This window comes from Oncorhynchus tshawytscha, linkage group LG08, assembly GCF_018296145.1.
Source record: "Oncorhynchus tshawytscha isolate Ot180627B linkage group LG08, Otsh_v2.0, whole genome shotgun sequence".
Taxonomy (NCBI): domain Eukaryota; kingdom Metazoa; phylum Chordata; class Actinopteri; order Salmoniformes; family Salmonidae; genus Oncorhynchus; species Oncorhynchus tshawytscha.
Window position 1 is genome coordinate 25,370,354 of NC_056436.1, and position 18,282 is coordinate 25,388,635.

Here is an 18,282-nt window from a genome sequence, read left to right on the forward strand (position 1 = left end):
TTATTATTCTTATTTCCCTTTCAGTTCCAGAATAGGAGACGTTGATGACTTACCGGACATCAGAGTTGATGCGTCCTCCCCAGGACCGAGAGTCACCTTCAACATCCAGGACATGGTAGTGTATTGAAATAGTCTTCATGGTAGCTATTACCATGTAGACCCTGAGATAGGGCTGTAAACAATTGAATTCTCCAACATGGCAGTTGTACAGCAGCTGAAGAGAACTGGAGATGTGCATCCCTGAGTTATGGCATCATTTCATCTTCCATGTCCTTGTTTGTTTATCACTATGACAGGCCTCTTGACTGTGTGTGTCTAAACATTGTGGAAACGCTCTATGTCAGCGGAAGCTAAGTATTAGCTTTTTCGCTTGCTTGTAGCTTGAGGGAGAGTTAAGTGTGCCTTTTTTGAGCGCAAAATCCCATCCTGAACATGCCATACTTTCATTTTCTGGATGGATTCCATTGTTCTCTTTCTGTTCAACTGAAGATTAATAATCAGGACTCTACAAACCGACCGGTCAGTCCAGGAGAAGTCTTCAAGGTATTTGTAAAACCCCAAAAAAACTATCCCGAACAAATGAAAATCCTAAAATAACCAGTTTTTCTCCTTTCTTCTAATAAATTGGTTAAAACTGAAAACGTGGACATTCCAAACAGGATGGTGAGATATAGGCTAGAACTATCAATCAATGCTTGATTGTCATATCTTGGTTTGAGTCATTCCTTGCCATCTATAATAGCTAGAGATGAACTAGTCAAGTGCACTCTAATTAATCATTTTACGCATTCAAATACAACTCTAATTGCAATATGGTCAGTAGGGAATAATATGCTCGGAATAACAAGGCTTTCAACCAGCCGTTGCCTCTGGTTATGTGTTACAAAGAAAACGATGTATTCACTGCATTGCTACGTCATTGACAATATTTTGCTGCTACGTAGATATGGATAGGCTATGCATGTGCATTGTAGTATACATGCATAGTATGCCATGCATGTAGGTACTAAGTGGTTCAAATTATATTTGAGTATTACAATTGATTCACACCTTCCCATCCTGTTATGGAATTCCTAATCAACTTCCTTCAAACACAGATGTCTTTTCCAAACCACAGCAACTATGCATGGCCAACTTCAAAACCTTAGGTTGTATAGTTTGAGCCTAAAACTGTAAACCCTTACGTTGGCCAACCTCAGAATAAGTGTGCATCAAAGCCATGACTAGAGGTGACATTGAGTTTTCTTTCTTTCTTAGTTGGTGGTTGTTTATGACTAATACTGTCTTTTGTGAGGGCTTTTAATGTTTTCCGTTTTGGGAGTTTGTCAGTTTCATCCACTGTCCTGGAACCAGATGTTGTCCTGCAGCTTCTTTCTACCCAGGTGTCTTCATCCTATCATCCTCTTAATCCTCTTTATCTCCCATTCTGTATCTCTGTCCTATGTCCTCTCCCAGAGCATTGCATGATCTCTGAGCCTCCTGTGGGGGGAAAAAAACTTAATGCACATGGCAACCTGTATTACAGGACATTGTATCCTCTAGTAATATATATTATATCTAGCAATAGTCATGACATGTGTGTGTGTGTGTGTGTGTGTGTGTGTGTGTGTGTGTGTGTGTGTGTGTGTGTGTGTGTGTGTGTGTGTGTGTGTGTGTGTGTGTGTGTGTGTGTGTGTGTGTGTGTGTCAAATGTTTGGACACGCCTACTTCCAGGGTTTCTTTATTTTTTTTACTATTTTCTACAGAATAATAGTGAAGACATGAAATACTATCAAATAATACATATGGAATCATGTTGTAACCAAAAAAGTGTATATTTGAGGTTCTTCAAAGTAGCCGTCCTTTGCCTTGATGACAGCTTTGCACACACTTTGCATTCTCTCAACCAGCTTCATGAGGTAATCACCTGGAATGCATTTCAATTAACAGGTGTGCCTTGTTAAAAGTTCATTTGTGGAATTTCTTTCCTTCTTAATGCATTTGAGCCAATCAGTTGTGTTGTGACAAGGCAGGGTGGTATACAGAAGAGCGCCCTATTTGGTAAAATACCAAGTCCATATTATGGCAAGAACAGCTCAAAAAAGCAAAAAGAAACGACAGTCCATCATTACTTTAAGACATGAAAGTCAGTCAATCTGGAAAATTTCAAGAACTTTGAAAGTGTCTTCAGTCACAAAAACCATCAAGCGCTATGATGAAACTGGCTCTCATGAGGACCACCACAGGAAAGGAAGACACAGAGTTAAGTTCATTAGAGTTAACAGCACCTGAGATTACAGCCCAAATAAATGCTTCAGAGTTCAAGTAACAGACGCATCTCAACATCAACTGTTCAGAGGAGACTGCGTGAAGCAGGCCTTCATGGTTGAATTAATGCAAAGAAACTACTACAAAAGGACACCAATAATAAGAAGAAACTTGCTTGGGCCAAGAATCACAGGCAATGGACATTAGACCGGAAATCTGTCCTTTGGTTTGAGGTCAAATTTGAGTTTTTTGGTTCCAAACGTCTTGTCTTTGTGAGATGCAGAGTAGGTGAACGGATGATCTTTGCATGTGTGATTCCCACCGTGAAGCATGGAGGAGGAGGTTTGGAGGTGCTTTGCTGTTAACACTGTCAGTGATTTTTATTTAAAATTCAAGGCACACTTAACCAGCATGGCTACCACAGCATTCTGCAATGATACTTCATCCCTCCTGATTTGCACTTAGTCCCACTATCATTTGCTTTTCAACAGGACAATGACCCAAAACACACCTCCAGGTATATTGATTTGTTTAACACTTTTTTGGTTACTACATGAGTCCATATGTGTTATTTCCTAGTTTTGATGTCTTCACTATTATTCTACAATCTAGAAAATAGCCAAAATAAAGAAAAACCCTTGAATGAGTATGTGTGTCCAAACTTTTGACTGGTACTGTATGTATATATGCTAAGTTAGAGTAGATGTTAGTCACACACATTGGTTATGACAATTTTCTATCCACAATCGTGATAAATGAATTAGTACTACACGTGCATACAGTTCCTTTGAGCAGGATGCTATCTGCTACAGAGTTTATATCACTAAACATTTTTGACCTTTTCTAATTGAGAGAGTCTAACTGTCCCCCTCTCAACACCTCCCATCTGTCCTCTGCTGAAGTTTCCGGAGGAGACAGAAATGGATCTGTTGTCTATCACCATTGATGAGCGACTCCATCCTCATCTTCATCACCTTCATGATTTCCCATCCATTAGCGAAGGGCCCCACTCAGTGTTCAGTGCCCCTGCCACCCCTGCTGTCTTTTCACCTGGCATTCCCTTCCAGCACGACGACATGCGCCGCGACGAGCTCTCCTCCTCTTCCTCAGAGGATTCCGACAAGGAGGAAGAGTTTGACCGCGAGAGGCCTTCCTGCTACTTCAGGAGGCCTGTGTGAGTCCGCTCTCAATACTGTTTATTTGGCCTGTTTCTTGGACCCAGATTAAGCCTACTCTTGGACTAAAAAACATGCTCAATGGAGAATAATAATTCAAACTATTTATTATTTTATTCCTCCTGTTTTTGTGCCTGCTGATGACCCTGCTTTCCTCTCTGTCACAGCCAACCACCACACAGGAAGCCATCGGGCTTCGCTGCCGTCAGCCAGCTGTTCAGCGAGCGCTGGCCCAGCACGCCCACCAACCGCAGCCTCATGAGCTCGGTCACCGAGAGGAACATCGACTTTGAGCTGGACGTGCGCGTGGAGATTGACAGCGGCAAGTGTGTCCTGCACCCCACTACCCAGCAGCCGGAGAACGAGGAGGTCTCCTTCAGAAGGTACGGCACCTGAACCCTCGGGATCTTCTAACTATTTTGATATATAGAGAGACCTATGCCTTATTATAATCTAGACAAGTTATAAAGCATTATAGCTGCAGGCTTTAAGTAAAGTGTTACCAAAGTTTCTTTGTCAAAGAATGCTATGTAACCAAAGTGTTCCTACTCCTCCTGTACTGTAGGAGTTGTGACCGCAGCTCCAGGAGTCTGGACCAGGAATCTCCACCCAAGAAGAAGAAGCTCCAGCCCACCTATACCTCCACCACCCAGCTCCTGGCCGGGAAGAAGGTGCCCTCCTCTCTGCAGACCAAATCCAGTGACCTGGAGACCACTGTCTTTTACATTCCTGGAGTAGATGTCAAGGTCGGTTATTTTGCTTTCAGGCCATTACGGTTTTGTTTCCCTCTAGCTATAGAATGGTGTAAACGATGACCCATCAATCGGAGGCATTAAATGGTAAGATCTATATTGCCGTTGATGACCTAAGAGTTCAACTATTCTGATGCAAAACCATTTTTCAATTTCCTCCAACCCCAGTTGCACTACAACTCCAAGACCATAAAGACCGAGTCGCCTGATGCCTCACGCGGATCCTCCCTCCCCCGCACCCTCTCCAAAGAGTCCAAGCTGTATGGTATGAATGATAGCGGCCCTCACAACCCTCCCAATGCTGGCCAAAGCAAGACTAACTCGCTCCTTCCTCCCCCATCCCCACCTCTACCATCAGGTACTGAGAGCTCTCATCATTACCTGCATGCCCTTTCGCCTTCTGTGTTTACCTGCAGTAGAGCGCCACGTCTCCATCGTGCCCATAGACATCCTTAATCAACCCACCCATTAAAATCTAATGCATGCTCAATCTGTCTTGTCCAAGGCTTTGATCTGTGAATGTTGAAGACGCCAGTGATTTCTGTGTTGGAATCTTTTAATATCCGGTTTGATTTCATTCCGTTTTAAACACTTAGGGGATGGGTGGATAGACGCAGAGTGGCTGTTTTTCTAAACGCTGTTGCAAAGATATTCTCCAGTGGCAAGAAAAAGTATGTGAACCCTTTGGAATTACCTGGATTTCTGTGTAAATTGGTCATCAAATTTGATCTAATCTTCAGCTAAGTCACAACAATAGACAAACATAGTGTGCTTAAACTAATAACACACAAATTATTGTATTTTTCTTGTCTACATTGAATACATAGTTAAAACATTCACAGTGTAGCTTGGGGAAAGTATGTGAACCCCTAGGCTAATGACTTCTCAAAGCTAATTGGAGTCAGCAGTCGGCTAACCTGGACTCCAATCAATGAGACGTGATGTGAACCATGCCTCGAACAAAAGAGATCTCAGAAGACTTAAGAATTGTTGACTTGCATAAAGCTGAAAAGGGTTGCAAAAGTATCTCTAAAAGTCTTGATGTTCATCAGTCCACGGTAAGACAAATTGTCTATAAATGGCGAAAGTTCAGTACTGTTGCTACTCTCCCTAGGAGTGGCTGTCCTGCAAAGATGACTGCAAGAGCATAGCGCAAAATGCTCAATGAGGTTCATCTCTAATCCTAGAGTGTCAGCTAAAGACTTACAGAAAAAAGTCACAGCACACTAACATCAAAACATCATCCCAGCTGTAAAGTATGGTGGAGGGAGCATCATGGTTTGGGCTGCTTTACTGCCTCAGGGCCTGGACAGCTTGCTATTATCAACAGAAAAATGAATTCCCAAGTTTATCGAGACATTTTCCAGGAGGATGTTAGGCTATCTGTCCTCCAATTGAAGCTCAACAGAAGTTGGGTGATGCAACAGGACAATGACCCAAAACACAGAAGTAAATCAACAACAGAATGGCTTCAACAGAAGAAAATACTCCTTCTGGAGTGGCCCAGTCAGAGTTCTGACCTCAACCGATTTGAGATGTTGTGGCATGACCTCGAGAGCAGTTCACACCAGACATCCCAAGAATATTGCTGAACTGAAACAGTTTTGTAAAGAGGAATGATCCAAAATTCTCCCTGACCGTTTTGCAGGTCTGATCCGCAACTACAGAAATGTTTGGTTGAGGTTATTGCTGCCAATTGAGGGTCAACCAGTTATTAAATCCAAGGGTTTGCATACTTTTTCCACCCTGCACTGTGAATGTTTACACGGTGTGTTCAAGACATGAAAACGTATAATTTTTTTTTATTAGTTTAAGAAGACTGTGTTTATATATTGTTGTGACCTAGATGAAGATCAGATCAAATTTTATGACCAATTTATGCAGAAATCCAGGTATTTCCAAAGGGTTCACATACTTTTTCTTGACACTGTAACATGTAGACCCAAAAAGTAAATGAAAGCACAAGATCTTATTTCTTACCTTTTTTGTTTCAGTTCCTTGGGAGCGAAAAACATTTGTTAAATCTGTCCCAATATCTGTTTCACTTTGTGTTTTCACTCTCTTACCAATGTTGGTGGGTGTAGGCCTTGTATATGTGACCCTGTCCAAACTCCGATCATGTCTCCCCTGCAGCCAAAGGCAAGGGCAGTGGTGGGGTGAAGACAGCCAAGCTGTATGCCTGGGTGGCCCTCCAGACCCTCCCAGAAGAGATGGTCATAAGCCCTTGTCTTCTGGACTTCCTGGAGAAAGCCTTGGAGACCATTCCCATCACACCGGTGGAAAGGAACTATACTGGTATGTAGGTCATTCCATTGCAAATAGATCACCTGTTCACCTCACCTCTTTGGATTTTAATTGTGCAAAAAATCCATAAATGTTTGCTGGACCTAAAACATCAACAACTTACAAAACCGTTGCTCAAAGCTGACCCCTTTTTGTCTCTGTGTGTCTCAGATTTAAACTCTCAGGAGGAGGACTTAGGCCAGTTTGATCCAGTGGAGCCCCTGGAGGAGTCCACCACATCCCTGGTGTCCTCATCCACCTCTGCCTACTCCTCCTTTCCTGTGGATGTGGTGGTTTATGTCAGAGTACAGGTAACCTACCTCTGTCTGCCCGCCTTACTGTGGCCCCCATAGCTCAGTTCTTGTAACTCTGTTCTCCATTGTACAATATGAGTATGTTTTGCTGTCGTAATGTCCAATCCCTGAGACACCACACTCAAAGTAATGACGTTTTCAAATTCTATTCTAATCTGACTCAATGTCTCTAGCCCTCTCAGATCCGCTTCAGCTGCTTGCCCATGTCCAGAGTGGAGTGTATGCTGAAACTGCCATCTCTAGACCTGGTATTCTCCTCTAATCGCGGTGAACTGGAGATCCCATCCAGCACCCAACCTACCGATGGCCTAAATACACCCTCCTCCACCCCCCTGAGCCAACACATCCTCAAACCACCCCCTGGCAAAGGAGGTATAGATAGCAACACTCCAAAGCACCTGTAAAGCAACTTCTAGGTGTGTGAGTGGATTCATTTTGTTTTCTAAGCCTATCTGGTCCATAATAAAACCTCTTTGATCTAATCTCCAGGTCCCTCTCCATCTCTGGGTAGCCCTCTGGGCCGGACCCATCACAGCAGCAGCCAGTCAGACCTCAGCGCCCCCCCCAGCAACTCCTCAGGGCTCAGCTTCACTGCCTGCATGTCAGACTTCTCCCTCTACGTGTTCCACCCTTACGGGGCAGGGAAACAGAAATCTGCTGTCACAGGGCAGGCACCAGGCCCAGGACCTCTAGGTATGGAAAAGTGTAGTGGAAAGTTTCTCAACTTTAACATTTCTCATGTATATTCTAATATTCTATAGCAATTTGAATGTTTTTTTTTCGGAGTGGATGGTCGGGTGCCGGAACATTGACCTGAAACTAAGCCCATTTCATTCCTTTATTACATTGAGACACGATCACATTTCCTTATTTATTCATGGTAATACTTGGGAACAGATTTTTTTTTAATGAAACTTCTTCTTAACTGAATTCCTGGTGATTTTTATTATTTATTTACCTAAAACTAAAATCCTAAAAAAATATAGACAGTGCCCTCAAAGTATTCACACCTCTTGACTTTTTCCACATTTTGTTGTTACAGCCTAAATTTAAAATTAATCAAATTGAGATTGTGTCACTGGCCTACACACAATACCCAAGAATTTCAAAGTGGAATTATGTTTTTAGAATCTTTTACAAATTAATAAAAAATGAAAAGCACAAATGTCTTGAGTCAATAAGTATTCAATCCCTTTGTTATGGCAAGCATAAATAACTTCAGGAGTAAAAATGTGCTTAACAAGTCACATAATAAGTTACACTCTGTGTAAGTTACTCACTTTGTGCAATAATAGTGTTTAACGTGCTTTTTGACTACAGCATCTATGTACCCCACACATACAATTATCTGTAAGTTCCCTCAGTCAAGCTGTGACTTTCAAACACATTCAACCACAAAGATCAGGGAGGTTTTCCAATGCTTTGCAAAGGAGGGAACTTATTCGTAGGTTTAAAAATAAATAAATAAAAAATACATTAAATAACCCTTTGAGCATGGTGAAGTTATTAATTACTCTTTGGATGGTGTATCAATACAGACAGTCACTACAAAGATACAGGCATCCTTCCTAACTCTGTTGCTGGAGAGGAAGGAAACCGCTCAGGGATTTCACCATGAAGCCAGTGGTGGCTTTAAAACAGTTAGTTGAAAGGCTGTGATGGGAGAAAATTGAGGATGGATCAACAACATTGTAGTTACTCTACAATACTAACCTAAATGACAGAGTGAAAAGAAGGAAGCATGTACAGAATTTTAAAAATTCCAAAACATTCATCCTGTTTGTGTTAAAGTAAAACTGCAAAACAAAAACATTTTAATTTTATGTCCTGTGTACAAACTCTTATGTTTGGGGCCAATCCAACATAACACATTACTGAGTGCCACTCTTCATATTTTCAAGCATGGTGGTGGCTGCATCATGTTATAGGTATGCTTGTCATTGGCAAGGACTAGGGAGTTTTTTAAGATAAAAAGAAACGGAATAGATCTGAGCTCAAGCAAAATCCTAGAGGAAAACCTGGTTCAGTCTGCTTTCCAACAGACACTGGGAGCCAAATTCACCCATAACCCAAGGCCAAATATATATTGGAGTTGCTTACCAAGATGACATTGACTTTTCCTGTGGCCTAGTTACATTTTTGACTTAAATCGTCTTAAATCAATGGCAAGACTTGAAAATGACTGTCTAGCAAGGATCAACAACTAACTTGACAGAGCTGGAAGAATACATTTGAAAAAATAATTAGCAAATATTGTACAATCCAAGTGTGCAAAGCTCTTTAGAGACTTGCCCAGAAAGACTCAGCTGTATGTCGCCACCAAAGGTGATTCTAACATGTATTGACTCAGTGGTATTTCTGTATTTCTTTTTCAATAAATTATCCAAACTTTGGTGTGATGATGGGTGAGAACTTTTTTTTAAAGTTCAGGCTATAACACAACAAATGTGGAATAAGTCCAGGAATATGAATACTTTCTGAAGACACTGTAATTAGCATCATAAATTCCCCATAAAAATCTGTCAGTTTAAACTAGAGATATCTATATTTTTTTTGTATTGGATACGGGTGTCTCAATCCACCGCATCCGCCGATGTTGCACTTCCGCATCTGTGGTGACAGCTAGAGCAGTGTTTGTCAGATCATGAGACATCCCGAAAATCAGTCTTCTCTCAAAATCGTCTGTAGCGTCTGAACAGTTTTGGCCTACAAACTATTATGGACCCTATGGAAAGATGAGACTATCACGAACACAATAGTTAATTTTGCTGTACGACGCCCACAAACATCTTGGGACTTGTCTGACGTAGGTACAGTCGGCTGCCTTATCCCCTGTTCTATAGCCTATGTTTAGTACTGTGCATTATATTGCAGTGAAGTCTACCAACTACGCTGTACAGCATGCCTCATAGTGATAGTGTACTTTCACAGCAGGCTTGTTCAGTCTTCCATCAGTTCAATGTGTAGCATTAAAACAGCGCTATGAAGTGTCGCCTCATAGCTGTTCTTTCCTTTAAGGTACAGTGGATGAAGAGCCGTCCTCTGTGACTGGGAGGAAGGATTCCCTCAGCATCAACCTGGAGTTCGTCAAGGTCAGCCTGTCCAGAATGAGACGCACCGGAGGACCAACCTTTATCGAGAGTTTTATACCTGGCAAGGGGGGCAAGATGGACACCACCCTCATCAATATCTCAGGTGCCTTGGAACGGGGTTAATGGTTGGACACTGTCTAACCTGAGCTCAATCTTTGGTCTTCAAAATGGGAATGTCATGTGTATCTTGACAATGAAGCTGATTCATTTTGACATTTCAATTCCCCTGCCAAGATGGTTTAATCCACAGACATTGGTATTCCTGGCCAACTTTGAATGTTTTCTCTCTCTTAGCTGTGTGTGACATCGGCTCTGCCTCCTTCAAGTATGACATGCGGAGGCTGAGTGAAATCCTGGCCTTCCCCAGAGCCTGGTACCGCCGCAGCATCGCCCGACGCCTCTTCCTAGGAGACCAGACCATCAACATGCCAACAGGTAGAAACACAACTCCTCGATAGGCCTTTGCGCCCTGTGAGTGTAATTTTCCTTGTGTAATAAATTATCAACATTTTTACTTCTGACTGGGTTTATTTCCTAGTTACTCTGTTTTCTCTCACTCTCCGACTCTGTTAATGTCAGTCCCTTTAAAACCTTAGGGATGTTTTCACCAAACCTGTGTTGGTTTCAGAACATGCCCTTTACCTGAACCTGCTTCTCTCCTCCAGCCTCGGGTCCAGCCACCCCAGACTCTGTAGAGAACATGGCCCAACACCTGTCACCAGAGTCCAGCCGTAAAGCCTACTGGAGGACCTGGGACGGTAGCACTGGGCAGCACATTCCCCAGTCCCCCAACGTGTTCTCAGACCACTCCACTGGGAGCAACATGTCCCCCGGGGGCCTGTCCTCCCACCTCAAATCCCCGGCCCCTGGACGCACCAGGAGTGTCTCTGATTCCTCTGCCCCCAGAAGAGGTACCAACTCAAAAATGAGTGCTCAGCATCATCAAGGAACACTATCTAATTAAAACTGTGTTAATGTTGTTTATTTTAGCTTAGTATGGAGATTGTTTTCACAAGCTAGACTTAAAATGCAGTTAGAATGATGAATGAATACTTTATCCCTCATTAAGACTGGGAATAACTTTGTCCGTAATAACTTTGACCGCAAAACACTAATCTCAACGTCAACACTGAAGAGGCGACTCCGGAATGCTGCCCTTCTAGGCAGAGATCCTCTGTCCAGTGTCTGTGTTCTTTTGCCCATCTTAATATTTTATTTTTATTGGCCAGTCTGAGATATGGTTTTTTCTTTGCAAATCTGCCGAGAAGGCCAGCATCCTGGAGTCGCCTCTTCACTGTTGACGTTGAGACTGGTGTTTTGCGGGTACTATTTAATGAAGCTGCCAGTTGAGGACTTGAGGCATCTGTTTCTCAAACTAGACACTCTAATGTACTTGTCCTCTTGCTCAGTTGTGCACCGGGGCCTCCCACTCTTCTTTCTATTCTGGTTAGAGACAGTTTGCGCTGTTCTTATGAAGGGAGTAGTACACAGCGTTGTATGAGATCTTCAGTTTCTTGGCAATTTCTCGCATGGAATAGACTTCATTTCTCAGAACAAGAATAGACAGACGAGTGTCAGAAAAAAGTTATTTGTTTCTGTCCATTTTGAGCCAGTAATCGAACCCACAAATGTTGATGCTTCAGATACTCAACTAGTCCAAATAAGGCCAGTTGTACTACTTCTTTAAACGGTACAACAGTTTTCAGCTGTGCTAACATAATTGCAAAAGGGTTTCTGATCAATTTGATGTTATTTTAATGGTAAAAAAAAAGGCTTTTCTTTCGAAAACAAGGACATATCTAAGTGACCCCAAACTTTTGAACGGTAATGTATTTCCCTTCCCATGCAGATTCTGTGACCAAGACGTCCACGCCATCGTTCAATAAGAGCGGCAAGGCAGCCGGCCCCCAGGGGACCCCGTGGGAGACACTAGTGGTGTTCGCCATCAACCTGAAGCAGCTCAACGTTCAGATGAACATGAGCAATGTCATGGGCAACAACACGTATGTCTTCCTTTTACCCCTCCCACTCAACACACTATACTCTACACACTAGGAGCCAGTTTCCCAGACACAGATTTAAGTCTATTCCTTATAATTCATATCAGCATATGACTTAATGTCTATATCTGACTACCTATAAAAACATAACACAATCTGACATATAACCCTTACCAAAGCTATGATTCTAAACATTGAAATATTTCTGTTGAAACAAACCATGCCTCATAGAAAGCAGATGTTGATTATTCATGAGGAGGTGGGTGGAACTAACTTTTCCCCCTTTGCTCTTGTTTACCTCTAGTTGGACCACCAGTGGGCTGAAGAGTCAGGGTCGTCTGTCAGTGGGTAGTAACAGAGACAGAGAAATCAGCATGTCCGTGGGTCTAGGCCGCTCCAAACTGGACTCTAAAGGCGGCGTGGTGGGGGGCAATATAGATGTCAACACCCTGGAGATGGTCTGTAAGTACAGGGATGGGGAATCATGTATTATGCCACTGGCATGTACTGTTTTTGTGCGATTCCTAAATACATTGTTATGGATGTCAAAGATTGAACTCTGGCCTCGGGTCTTGGTGTTTTTAAATGATAAATGCATCCACCTCTAACTTAAATATCCCTGTCAAACGAGTAGAACTTGAAATCCCTCTGCCGATCCTAACAACACATGTTTGTTGAAGCCCACATCTCGGAGCACCCCAACCAACAGCCCAGCCATAACATCCAGATCACCATGGGTTCCACGGAGGCCCGTGTGGACTACATGGGCTCCAGCATCCTCATGGGCGTCTTCAGCAACGCAGACCTGAAGCTTAAGGATGAGTGGAAGGTCAACCTGTGCACTGTGGAGACAAGCCTATCAGAGAAAAGGTCAATAAGATAGCCGAGCCTACCAGAGAAAATGTATAGCTATAACCCCCCTGGAAGCTACATTCTTGTATGTTCTCATTCTCTCTCATTTGTGGCCCCTTTCTCCCTCTGTCCCTTCCCCCTCTTCTCTTTCTCATTCTTTTTTCCTCTTTTTTTACCTCTCTTTCTACCTATCCCTCCCTCTCTCCAGTAAGATATTTGTCCAAGGGGACTTGCAGTGGGATATCTTCCAGGTGATCATCTCGCGCTCCACTACCCCCGACCTCATCAAGATTGGGATGAAGCTGCAGGAGTTTTTCACCCAGCAGTTTGACACAAGCAAACGAGCATTGTCCACATGGGGTCCAGTCCCCTACCTGCCCCCCAAGGCGCCGGTCATCAACATTGAGAAAGGTGCTGCAGAGCTGTGTAAGTATCCATTATGACTGGGTTCCCGGGTTCATCAAATAAATGGACTGGTTTCAATCTAAATGCTCATCCACTCTTTCCGTCCCTTTCCCCCTCTATTGTCATTGCACCTTCCGGATCTCTCCCTTCCTCTCTCCTAGACATGGATGCGGCCCACCATCGACACTGGCCTGGAGTTCTGAAGGTGATCGCCGGGTGCCACATCTCCCTCTTCCAGATGCCTCTTCCAGAAGACGCAGTGCAACTGGGTGGCTCCATTAGTCTCCATGGCAACCACATGACCCTGGCCTGCTTCCATGGGCCCAACTTCCGCTCCAAGTCCTGGGCCTTATTCCACCTGGAAGAGCCGAACATAGCTTTCTTGACTGAGGCTCAGAAGATATTGGAGGACGGTAAGGCTTTCAAGAGACTGAGAGGAGGGATGGGGAATTTGGATTTATTTGGGTAAAAAACTATACAACAATATGTACAGTGTCTTCCCAGAGGATAGGACTTAAGTGTTTTAATTGATACTTTTGTTTCCAAAGTGGTCCTCAATGGTAAAAATAAATCAAACATCTAATGATCGAAAACTAAAAAGAATTATGAACAACCACATTACATTCATATAGGCATACAAACAAAGTGGCACATCATCCCTAAGCAAGTTGCCCTAAATACCTCTAACCTCAACCTATTTTCTATCCAATCAGGCTCCACTGATGAGTCCACCTACATAGTGCAGACGTTGGCTTTTAATCTGGGTCACAACACTATGGAAACCAAACCCTGCGGGGCGCTAGAGAGCCCCATGGCCACCATCACCAAAATCACCCGTCGCAGGCACGAAAACCCGCCTCACGGAGTAGCCACGGTCAAAGAGTGGTTCAACTACGTAACTGCCATGAGGAATGAGGGTAAAGGGTACTAAATACTACCAATGTCAAATTCAAGGTCTATTGTTTCCTTTGACCCAATGTTATTCAAGACCTCTGCCTCATTCTAATGTATCCTGTTCCCCAGAACTGAACCTCTTGCGCAACGTACACGCCAACAACCCAGAGAGCGGGGCGGCCGCCAAGAGTTCAAGCCTGCTCAGCAGCTTCAGCGGCTCTTCCAGCTACAACCACGAGACGGAGACAATTTTCGCCCTTCCCAGGATGCAACTGAATTTCAGCTCCAAAAACTTTCAGGATCCTGAGGAACCCTCCTTGACTGGTAGGCTCAGTTGAGTTATACACTGAGTGTACAAAACATTGAGTTGCACCACCCCCTTGCCCTCAGAACAGCCTAAATTCGTCAGGGCATTGCGTCTACAAGGTGTCGAAAGAGTTCCACAGGGATGCTGGCCAATGTTGATGCCAATGCTTCCCACAGTAGTTGTGTAAAGTTGGCTGGATATCCTTTGGGTGGTGGCCTATTCATGATACACACGGTAAACTGTTGAGTGTAAAACCCAGCATCGTTGCAGTCCTTCACACACAAAACGGTGTGCCAGGCACCTACTACCATACCCTGTTCAAAGACACTTAACCCATAAGAGTCTAAGTCGAGGGGGGGGTCTACTAAGCTATATGGAATTGTTTTAAGAAGGTCATCCCAAGGATCATTTAGCTATTTGATTTTGAATTGTAATACCCCTTGAAAATTATGTTAGGCCTTTATTAGCCCATATTGAATAACAGATTCACTGCATGGAACAACAGTCCCCAAAATATCTAAAGGAATTTTGTTCTGAAGTGTCTGACCTATATCTGAGAGACACTACATGACCAAAAGTATGTGTGGACACCTGCTCATCATACATCACGTTTTTTTATTTTTTTTACTTTATTTAACTAGGCAAGTCAGTTATGAACAAATTCTTATTTTCAATGATGGCCTAGTGGGTTAACTGCCTGTTCAGGGGCAGAACAACAGATTTTGTACCTTGTCAGCTCGGGGATTTGAACTTGCAACTTTTCGGTTACTAGTCCAATGCTCTAACCACTAGGCTACCCTGCCGCCCGTTCCAAAATAATGGGAATCAATAATGAGTTGGTCCCGTATTTGCTACTATAACAGCCTCTACTCTTTTGGGAAGGCTTTCAACTAGATGTTGGAACATTGCTGCGGGGACTTCATTCAGCCACAAGCATTAGTGAGGTCGGGCACTAATGTTGGGCGATTAGGCCTGGCTCGCAGTCAGCGTTCCAATTCATCCCAAAGGTGTTCGATTGTCATGCTGAAACAGGAAAGGGCCTTCCCCAAACTGTTGCCACAAAGTTGGAAGTAAAGAATTGTCTAGAATGTTATTGTATGCTGTAGTGTTAAGATTTCTCTTCACTGGAACTAAGGGGCTGAGCCCGAACCATGAAGAACATCCCCAGACCATTATTCCTCCTCCACCAGACTTTACAATTGGCACTATGCATTGGGGCAGGTAGCGTTCTCCTGGCATCCACCAAACCCAGATTCATCCGTCAGACTGCCAGATGGTGAAGCGAGATTCATCACTCCAGAGAACGCATTTCCACTGCTCCAGAGTTGAATGGCAGTGAGCTTTACACCACTCCAGCTGAACCTTTGCATTGTGCATGGTGATCTTAGGCTTGTGTACAACTGCTCCTGACAAACAATAGTTGTGCTGACATTGCTTCCAGAGGCAGTTTGGAACTCGTTAGTGAGTGTTGCAACCGAGGACAGCACCCGGCGGTCCAGTTCTGTGAGCTTGTGTGGCCTACCGCTGAGCCGTTGTTGCTCCTTGACGTTTCCACTTCCCAAAAAATAACAGCACTTACAGTTGACCGGGGCAGTTCTAGCAGGGCAGAAATTTGACAAACTGACTTGTTGGAAAGGTGGTATCCTATGACAGCGACACATAAAGTCACTGAGCTCTTCAGTAAGGCCATTCTGCTGTCAATGTTTGTCTATGGAGATTGCATGGCTGTGTGCTCAATTTTATACACCTGTCAGCAACCAGTGTGGCTGATATTGCAGAATCCACAAATTTGAAGGTGTCCACATATGTTTGTGTGTGTGTGTGTGTGTGTGTATGTGTGTGTATATATATATATCTTTGTTGGAAAGCAAGGTAACGACACTATTGTTTCCCGTCCGTTTCAGACTCCAACAGTAAGCCTAAGGTGGAGTGCAGCCTGGTGACTGAATTCACCGACCACATCTGTGTCACCATGGACGCAGAGCTCATCATGTTCCTGCATGACCTGGTCTCTGCCTACTTGAAGGAGAAAGAGAAGGGTGAGAGCACCTGAAATGTCAACAGCAGCAGCACACTACATTGCGCAACCTAGAACAATAAACTGTACTTTACATTAGATAAATAGTACTGAACTTTATATAGACAATAAGAGCAACAAAGGTACAACTAAAATAGAATTTCAGTTGAAGGTGCTGTTTGATTTTGGAACTAGTAGTCAAAAGAAAGGAGAACCAAGGCACTCTTTATAGTTTCTCTCCCTCTCTCCCTTCCCTGGTCTGAAGCCCTTTTCAACCCCCGGATGTTTGCCACTCGGCCTGGCCAGAAGAGCCCAACGGCCCTTAATGATGAGAACTCCACAGACAAGGAGGATGGCATCAACTACACTACGGTGGACTGGAGAGAATTCATGTGCAACACCTGGCAGCTGGAGCCCACACTCAGGTAAACCAGACCCAATATATGCCACTATGTAGAGACTTTTATCCAAACTAACAGTACAGTAAGTGCATACATTTGTAGTATGTGTATATGATCCCTGTGTTTGACTCCTTAACCCCTCACCTGAGCATGTCAACTACTCCATAAGCCCACTTTTAGGCCTATACACTAACCCTAAACCCTTTTGTCATACATCTCTGACGTTTCTTGACACGGTCTTAATAATTAATTTCCATAGGCTCATCTCCTGGACGGGACGGAAGATCGATCCTGTCGGCGTGGACTACATTCTCCAGAAGCTAGGCTTCCACCACGCAAGGACTACAATTCCCAAATGGCTCCAGAGGGGAGTGATGGACCCCCTGGACAAGGTCCTCTCTGTCCTCATCAAAAAACTGGGCACGGCCCTGCAGGACGAGAAAGAGAAGAAGGAGAAGATAGGACGAGACAAGGAAGAGCACTAACACCAACATCCATACCTTCTAACACAACACTTTAAATACTGGAGGTCAGACAATAAATCGTCAACAAACAAAACACTGGATAACTGGAAAACACTGGATAGTTCCTTGACTTGCTGTACAGTGGATAGCGTCATAGGCACATTTACTGCTAAGCCGTGTGAATTTCAGCATAGATGTTTACTGTGGTGCATGCCACTATGGGTTTTGACAGAAAAATGTGCACTGTTTTTATGTATATTTTGAACAAAATAGTAAGTCTTATTTGGCAGCTTAAAATAATAACCCTGAAAAACCGCAACATGAATTATATGATATACATGCTTTATATGGTTGTTGTCAGAACAAACACGTTGAAGTCATCATTTATGATACTTTTATGGTTCATTACCTTTTTTCTGATGAGTGTGGGGGTTACTTCTAAATCATTGCCTTTTCTTTGTTTCCAATGGTAAAGTTGGAATGAGGAATCTCATTTTAAGTGTCAGTTTTTCTAAATTCATCCCAATGACAACCGTTTTTGGAAAATTTTCCTATGAACTAAAAAGTATTGGATGGTTTAAATCCACTTATATAATGTATTGTAATGCTAAACCATGGTTAATTATTTTTTTTTGTATCTTAATTTAATGGGGATCAGAAATGTATAGTCTAAAACACATGTGAGCTGGGTGTATCAAACCTGTTTTTTTTATATGTGCAATAGATCAGTGTATATAAAATGACTGTGAATTTCTTAAGTGTTGATTTCTGAATATAATAAAATCATTGCCATCCAATTTTACATCTGACTTCGTTGTCATATACAATGAGTGTACAAAACCTTATGAACACCTCTTTCCATGACCATAGATTTCACCTGGTCAGTCTATGATCCCTTATTGATGTCACTTGTTAAATCTACTTCCATCAGTGTAGATGAAGGGGAGGAGACAGGTTAAAGAAGGATTTTTAAGCCTTGAGATAATTGAGACATGGATTGTGTATGTGTGCCATTAAGGGAGAATGGGCAAGACAAAATATTTAACTGCCTTTAAAACGGGGTAAGATAGTCGGTGCCA

The 18,282-nt window shown here is 43.1% G+C and overlaps 1 protein-coding gene across 19 annotated transcripts in view; it reads left to right on the forward strand.

The window, feature by feature from the left end:
- LOC112246873 (transmembrane protein KIAA1109 homolog) overlaps nucleotides 1-18,005 on the forward strand; it is an 88,692-nt gene extending 70,687 nt beyond the window's left edge. For 11 of the 19 annotated variants that reach the window (XM_024415455.1, XM_024415466.1, XM_024415463.1 and 8 more), the window contains 23 exons: nucleotides 25-115; nucleotides 490-543; nucleotides 3,150-3,421; nucleotides 3,590-3,805; nucleotides 3,988-4,168; nucleotides 4,343-4,532; nucleotides 6,308-6,469; nucleotides 6,629-6,768; nucleotides 6,945-7,143; nucleotides 7,261-7,464; nucleotides 9,790-9,966; nucleotides 10,158-10,298; nucleotides 10,529-10,774; nucleotides 11,713-11,866; nucleotides 12,168-12,325; nucleotides 12,544-12,733; nucleotides 12,924-13,141; nucleotides 13,282-13,533; nucleotides 13,834-14,037; nucleotides 14,144-14,338; nucleotides 16,226-16,360; nucleotides 16,604-16,763; nucleotides 16,999-18,005. In XM_024415455.1, coding sequence (XP_024271223.1) covers nucleotides 25-115; nucleotides 490-543; nucleotides 3,150-3,421; nucleotides 3,590-3,805; nucleotides 3,988-4,168; nucleotides 4,343-4,532; nucleotides 6,308-6,469; nucleotides 6,629-6,768; nucleotides 6,945-7,143; nucleotides 7,261-7,464; nucleotides 9,790-9,966; nucleotides 10,158-10,298; nucleotides 10,529-10,774; nucleotides 11,713-11,866; nucleotides 12,168-12,325; nucleotides 12,544-12,733; nucleotides 12,924-13,141; nucleotides 13,282-13,533; nucleotides 13,834-14,037; nucleotides 14,144-14,338; nucleotides 16,226-16,360; nucleotides 16,604-16,763; nucleotides 16,999-17,224 — 4,165 coding nt within the window. In that variant the 3' untranslated portion in view covers nucleotides 17,225-18,005. Of the gene's footprint in view, nucleotides 1-24; nucleotides 116-489; nucleotides 544-3,149; nucleotides 3,422-3,589; nucleotides 3,806-3,987; nucleotides 4,169-4,342; nucleotides 4,533-6,307; nucleotides 6,470-6,628; nucleotides 6,769-6,944; nucleotides 7,144-7,260; nucleotides 7,465-9,789; nucleotides 9,967-10,157; nucleotides 10,299-10,528; nucleotides 10,775-11,712; nucleotides 11,867-12,167; nucleotides 12,326-12,497; nucleotides 12,734-12,923; nucleotides 13,142-13,281; nucleotides 13,534-13,833; nucleotides 14,038-14,143; nucleotides 14,339-16,225; nucleotides 16,361-16,603; nucleotides 16,764-16,998 lie in introns of those variants that run through there. The other 8 variants (XM_024415462.1, XM_024415470.1, XM_024415472.1 and 5 more) reach the window with 6 other exon arrangements.
- Nucleotides 18,006-18,282: the final 277 nt, after the last annotated feature.